Raw genomic sequence first — 7,573 nt, forward strand, 5'->3', positions numbered from 1 at the left:
TTGACTGGTTTCATTTTGTCATTTCTATTCCCGCTCAAGACGGACAATTAACGTACCCGTATATATAAACACCCACATTTGCAGAAAGACATATAATTTATCAAGGTTGTATATAATGGAAACGTTCATACAAGTTTATTCTTGTTCTGGAGCTTTCCACTTGAAATTACCCAATCATTGTCCATATTGTCATCGTTATGGAAAGTTTTAAGCTGATTGGTTAAACGGAATGTCAATCACTGGGCTGCATGGTTATATAAGCTAACACAAAACACAACTAACTATAAAGCAAAGATCCGAGCTGGGAAATCTATTCCTGAACCGAGCTAACGAGCATTTGATAATGCAGCTGCTGAGTTTACGTTGCACAATTTTCGCTATCATGCTTTTGGTATTTGGAACTGTCGCAGAGGGGAAAGATGACGATCTTGACACAATAAAGGAAATACTGGAACAACAGCAAGAAGCCATGACTGTGTCCCGAAATGAAGCGGAAATTGGGCTCCCAGATATGGAAAAACAATCGGACAATCGATGCGGTAAGATAAATGCATTTAATCATCTGTACTTTTGTAGGATAGATAAATCACGCTCGATATGCAGAATATGTTGCCATTAAGTGGCCTTTAAAATGACATGTCTTTGTTTTACAAAATAACGTACGTTTATGCGCAAAATATGTAACTTTAAAGAGTAGGAAATTATTGCGCCATTACGTAATTGCGTTGCACAAAAATATCCATAGCAATGTAAAGCCATAATAAATCGAACCAGATCCAACGCTGTTTTCTCCCGGTTAATAAAGATTGTGCCACTGCGTGTTTGTCGGAGAGAGAGAGAGAGAGAGAGAGAGAGAGAGACTGATGAGCAATATGGGTGTATAGTACTGAACTTATTAAGCAAAACAGGTAGCCAGACTTCGTTACTTCTCTGTTTTAAATCGCCATCTCACCCTTCCGCTGTTTATATCGACATCAGTTTCTTTTTATGGTCTATGTCACCTCTTCCCTGTCATTCTAATCTTACGGAAACTCAGCTCCAGTCGCCTTCAAAATTTCAGGAAAAATTCTAAACCCTGTGCCACCAAGTCTATTTAAATTAAAATATTTGTTTGAAAAGAAACACCTTAACCATAAATTGTCAACTTGTTATGAAAAAATTAATATTCAAACAACATGGATCACTTTTCTTTACATTGTTATGAAAATTAATCATTGGACAACAGACCGACAAAATTGTATGAAAAAAGTAGCCTGGGCAGATTTGAGCAATATTTTCGTAATGAGAGTCACTTGAAGAGGTTCACGCTCTACTGGGCGAAAGGAATTTGAATGAATTTAAAATAAGACCATTCTTTATCTTTAACTACTCGGTGTTGAAACCAACTCCAGTACTCTTTAGCGGTCACGTCATTTTCAACACATTAAATGATATATAGGACTACAGCAATGGGGTTAAAATGCCTTCCCCACAAACACGCCACAGCAGGCAACACCATCTATTTGGGGCACTCTAACCAACCAATCAGCTTCCACTGACAGACTCCGACTATTTCAGAGATATAGTAGCGACCGGCACAACACAGTTTTATCCCCAAACTATATTTTGGGTTCCAGACTTGTTATTCAGTGTCCCCGGAAAACACTTACTGTCATTGCGACAATTACATGGTCGACAGCAACACTGTCAGTAAATGATACAGTTTCTCGGCATGACGTTTACTAGTGTTTGTGACATTCATATAGGGACAATTTAGGCTTATATCTAAGTCGGAGGTAACGCGTCCTTTCAGTTCACGGAATTTGAAGGGATATCGAAGTAAAGTAAGTGAAATATAAGGTTTTAATGCATTATCATTTTTTGCAGATGAACATGCAATAGTCGGATTTACTGCGGAGCTGTCCCACAATCAGAATTATCCTGCTTTGAAGACAATTGTATTTGACAACGTATTGCAAAACCAAGGAAGAGGATACAACTCGAAAACCGGTGTCTTCACGGCTCCTTACAGGGGAATATATATGTTTTCCGTTACTGTCCACAGTCAGCCTCGACAACAAGTCCATCTTGAACTGATAAAAAATTATTCATACATTGGCAGGGCCGTTGCGGGGAATAGTAACAGTAATTGGGGAGATTCCGGTTCAGTCTCTGTCATCACAACCTTGAACAAACATGATGACGTGTATGTAAGGGGCATGTTTTATGCTAGGATATATGGCGATCAATGGTCAAGCTTTATGGGTGTTCTTATTTCAAGATTCTAGTAAATGCTTGAACTGTTATTTCCTACAATATTCACATATTGAAGTCTTTGAATTATTATATGCTTCAAAAATCTATGTGATTGTGCACAGACAAAGCAAAACCCTTATGAAATTTTCTCATCCACAGTTATTAAACTACAAGTTTCTTGGGATAGCTTATGTTAAATCATATGCCAGTAGTTATAGATTTCTCTTGGTTTTCTTAAATTAAGTTCTCAATAAAAAATAAATTTATATTTAAGGCTTGTGCACATTCTTGTACTATACTGTTGTTCTACAATATAATTTTGATAACAGAACATATTTATTACTGTTTTTCATTATTTCTTCTAATAAACGTTGATCCAGGCACTGTAATACGGGTTATCTATTTTCATTTTTCCCTTTTATTAATTAGTGTCTATAATTGATAGGGACCCACCAGGGCCCAACGGAAATTTATTGTTAACAATAGTTAACAACATCCATTGGTTTAACATATGGGGCTTATGAGAATTCGTCATAGTTGTGCGTGATGATAGTGCATATGGTGGCGTTAATAGATATTTTCTAATATGCCCTTCAGAAAAAGTTCCACCAACCCACGTACCCAAACGCTGTAACAAAACCTTTTTAAAAAATGTCAACACTAATTTAGAAACATTTATATGCAAACATACATACACACACACAGACACATGAGAAGGCTGTTTTCATTCTCAGACGGTTTCTCTCTCTGGACCTACATAGGTTGGCAGGGTGAAGGTGTATTTGACTAAACTCATTCTCCTAATCCTTTATCCTCAACATATGAAATATAACTGACATCCTTTAAACACACAATCACATTTTCACATCTGGTGCCATGCCGGCATTTTCTTAAAACTAGTTTACTCAGTATTGCCAGAGACAAGTCAATATGTGACATTGTAATATATTCTTATTTTCCTGTTGATCTTTTATATCTTCAGTGACTTCCTTGTTGCGATCTATGTCTAAGCTTGGTTATAATTATACACGCACAGTAAACAATTAAAACGTTAAACCATTTATATTTAAAGAAACTGTATTATCCTTATATCAAAGTAGCATGCAACGTTTTTTGTATGAAAACTATATTTTAAAAGACGCAGAAATTGTTGAGTCAAATTCTAGCTCAACTCTAAATGAATCCTGACTTATTTAATCATACATCCAATACGAATATCTGTATCATATCAAATATCAAAATTAAACATACACTGGAGACGCGTCAGGTAATTCGTAGTTTTAAAGAACATGCTAATTACCATCCTCGAATGTTATCTAAACGTAATGGAGACGCGAATATAATTTATCACACTTTACATGCAGATATGTCACTAAAATGTATCAAACTATCACAACGGAGCAACAAAGGAAACATGACGAATGATAAAATTCAAGATATCCTGTTCAAAAGTCCGATCTAAATGTTTCAACAACAGTACAGGACATGCTTTAATTTTAACAGCTGCAATATAAATAAGACCTTGTATATCAAGTACCTGAGTATTAACATTCTAAAGAGAAACCTTGTAAAATGTTTCCGGTTGATAATGAATATTAAATTGACTAACAATAACGCAACAATTTACACAAACAACTCAACAGTAAAAGGTCAAGCACAACTGGCTAAAAACTGAGATTACTTAAAACATTTTATGAGGGATAACGTCTTTCATCATCAGGTTGCATTCTTGAGGTTTTATCGTATTATATGAGATTTAATTTTTGACGTCTTGAAGTGTAAAGCTGTAGAAGATCAGTCAACTTAGATATCATGATAATGTCAGATTTAAGATCAAAACTGAAACATTCGTTTACACACTTAAATATCTAGTCAGCGTGCAAGTCTCATGCTTAAAGGTTATGATGCAAGCATTCATATTAAACGCAAGTGAATTGTTTTGCGTAACAAATAACCTCTCCTTAATGAAATCGTATCTCGAATGCCTTGCAACTGCTACAATAGGCTGCCATACTATTACAAATGTATGATATGTATCTTTGATTTCATTTTGATTAATGTCATAGAGTTTACAACCGTATTACTAGGAACTGGTACAGCCAAGTGGTCACCGTGATAATAAAAAGGGGTCCTAAAAGGCGAGGTCTCACTGCTATTGAAGATTTATACATACTGTAACCTACACGAAAGGCTAGGTAGCAGGAGATCCCGGTCCATAACGGAGTCGGTCCATAACGGAGTCGGCCCAGAACAAAATCGGCCCATTACAGATTCGGCACAACCAAATTGAATTTAAAAAACTGTCCCCATAACATATTCGGCCCATTACAGAGTCGACCCACAAAAAAGTCTGTCCTCTTACCTTTCATCGTGCATTGCTTGGTTTAAAAATTATCGTAAAATAATGTAAGTTTTGGACCAATTATATATTGTTTGTGCTCTTGTATGGATTTGTAACATCTTTTGCTTTTGAACCAGAAATGTTTAAACAAAACATCAAAAGTTTGCCTTACCCTAGAATTTGTAAGGCTTCGTAACACTTGTTGCTATATTGAACTATAAATAGCCAGTTATATCCGTTTCGAACCAAAGTTTGTATTTGTGGTGACTTTTGTACGCGTTTATGATACCTGTAGTTATTGAACAAGAAATATTTAATTCACTAATTAATAACTAATTAGTTAATCATTAATGAGTCTGCAAACTTTGGTTCGATTAACCGTGAGAAGAACAGTCACATTCTTTTGTAAATGGAGCAGCAGGGAGGGTGAACTCTACAACGTTGGGAGCAAGTCTTTTTTGAAAATAAAGCTTCCTACGAAACAAATGAAGTTACAAGGTCAATGACGCCAACCGAAACCTCTAATTGACCAAGATTTCCTCTAATTGGGTTAGTTCATTTTTTTGCTTTGTTTTTACGTTTGTCTTTACAAATTTTTATGCGTGTCCGTTTAACCACCCAGACACTCCATTTGTTTGGTCACCCTCCCTGCTGCTGTGGGGGTGTGGTGTAATTACATCATTAATAAATCAATAATTGAATCTCACACAGATAGAATTCCTCAAGAGCGACTAGAGGCAATTAAGAAATATATTCCAGTCCGTGATTCTGTCAAGCAAAAATTACAAGCGCGTCAGGAGTCTCAGGTTGAATTTGCAGAAGGTTCAAAACAATTAGTTAAACCGGTTACAAAGGCTAGCGAAGTAGTTACAATGTCTACCAAAGATCTTCTTCCCAGGATGGGGCAAACCGCTAAAGCAACTGAAAAACTAGCAGAATTAATTAGAAACAAAAGCAAAAATTCTACGAGAACGTCCAGGTGAAAATAACTGCTGTTTTACCAAAATTGCAAGAAGAAATACAACAAGAACTTTAGAGTGTTGACAAAGGTCATGAGGAGGTCGGCGATGTAAGGGATATTGTTACGCCAAAACCAAAACCACCAGCCCTAATTACTAGACTACTTCGCGAAAATGATGCAATGGTTGCCGCAGCAGGATAACCACATCGTGCTAAATTATTAGATCTAAATAACGCTAGTGGTTCAGGAAAGAATTGGATTCCTTTTGTATTTGGAAAGTCTGATGGCATACCATGAATCACTGCTAAATATAGGGATGAATTTAACGAATTTGAGAAATAAGTTGAAAAAGCTAAAATAGCGCCATTACTCGGAGATATATTATCTCTCAACACATTGCCATTCAGACCACCTCGTACTGAGGAAAAGGAAGATTTGCAATTTGAAGAAATTAGAGGCAGGAGGGAATTACGTTCAGCAAATAAGAAAAAAGCAAATGAAACAACTGGAAGTTGAGCGATTAAGTCACTTGAGGAAGTGGTCTTCGTTCTCCATGTCCCAATAACGTTCTTGCCGATGTTGAACGACTAGAAATTCTGATTGGCGGAAAACGAACCGGCAATAATTCCCCAGAAATCGTTAATGAAGCAGCTGCTATGTCAAAGATTTTGTACAGGCGGTATCATGGATATTAATGTTTATCGGTCCCTCATTGATGAAATTGTTGATGATTATCGCGGAGATGAAATCGTCGTGATTGGTGCAATTAGATACAATGACTACAAAAAAATGATCATATATAATGCTTAATGTGGACCTGTAATGGTCAGGGTGACCAGTTCGCGATTACCTACGTATAAAGCCATCTACTGGGATAGACTCGGTGATGATGTTCAGCGTATATTTAGAAGGATAGTCCCAAAAGCAATATAGAGTGTAAAGCAACTGGGAATGAAAGTTATTGATAAAAGTATTGGCTTGGACGAACTGAGCTGGAAGTTCAGGATACAAGTAGATATTTCTTACCCGCTGAAGCATTTATTGAAGTAGAAGGTGAAATTCTGAAAACAGATAATACTGAATATGAAGCTGCTGTTAGTGTTGGTTTTGTTAATAATGGCATTATAGTTTTGTTTGACAGTGATACGTATATCATCGAGAGAAGCAAAATTGAATCAACTCAGAAAGACGTCGACGTTGCCACGACCATATTAGGTCTAGCAAGATATTTCGATGATTATTCAGATGGTCCGTCAATGATGGTTTTCAAAGACACTTCCGACCACCCAAACAACATACAGTATAAGATAAGACCACGAAACAATGCCGACAACGCTGACGCTGATGTGTGGCCGATGGGTCGTGGTGCTAATCCGGAATTCAACTTAGGATTTTCAGCACGTCGATCAATGCTAAAGGACGGAAGCAGAAGATTTTTATGTGCAATTACACTGTCACTTATCTTTAGATTTTGCAGAAATGTCAGAAAGTATTTTTTTCGGAGCCAGTTGTAATTGTAAGAAAGGCTACCGAAGGTTGATGCAGTCTGGCGACCTGCTGTTGATACTGCTAAAGTAATACTAACAAAACTTTCATTGTGGATGCAAATAATGATACCATCAGTCACTGCAGAACAACGGTTGCTTTCTGTCATGAGTCAAGGTAGTAAATCAACATTATCATGGTTGATGATGACAAGATAATAGTGTTCAAAGTATCACTAACGGTTTATTCACATAGCATATAGAATCACAGCAAGATGTCTCTGGACCGCGACATATATTCGTTGTATTCCAAAATACTGAACGAGAAAACTCACAAAAACACAGTATGATGATATTTGACAAACTTGGTATTACTGAGGTTTCACTGAGAATAAATGGACATCAAGAACCAGCTGTGGATATATAATTGAATTTTGAGAATAATCATGTAGCACGTGCTTATAATCTTTTGATGACATTCATGGGACGTGGTCAAAATATTGATTCCGGTCTGCAAATATCACAACTAGATTTTACAACGCTGTATCCGAT

The 7,573-nt window shown here is 36.6% G+C and overlaps 1 protein-coding gene across 1 annotated transcript; it reads left to right on the forward strand.

Annotated features, from left to right (window-relative positions):
• Nucleotides 1–265: 265 nt before the first annotated feature.
• LOC149771601 (cerebellin-3-like) lies at nucleotides 266–2,624 on the forward strand. The gene is made up of 2 exons (XM_089948289.1): nucleotides 266–539; nucleotides 1,867–2,624. Exons 1-2 carry the CDS (start codon nucleotides 344–346, stop codon nucleotides 2,265–2,267), a joined length of 597 nt encoding a protein of 198 aa, XP_089804415.1. The 5' UTR covers nucleotides 266–343; the 3' UTR covers nucleotides 2,268–2,624.
• The last annotated feature ends 4,949 nt before the right edge of the window (nucleotides 2,625–7,573 follow it).

Source organism: Sinohyriopsis cumingii, unplaced genomic scaffold (genome assembly GCF_028554795.1).
Source record: "Sinohyriopsis cumingii isolate HCF-2022 unplaced genomic scaffold, ASM2855479v2 utg001752l, whole genome shotgun sequence".
Taxonomy (NCBI): Eukaryota; Metazoa; Mollusca; class Bivalvia; order Unionida; family Unionidae; genus Sinohyriopsis; species Sinohyriopsis cumingii.

Bases quoted from the DNA above. Each gene is read 5' to 3' on its own strand.
- LOC149771601 (XM_089948289.1), top strand. From the start codon at position 344: ATGCAGCTGCTGAGTTTACGTTGCACAATTTTCGCTATCATGCTTTTG. The intron at 540-1,866 runs GTAAGATAAATG...CATTTTTTGCAG, and splicing joins ACAATCGGACAATCGATGCG to ATGAACATGCAATAGTCGGA.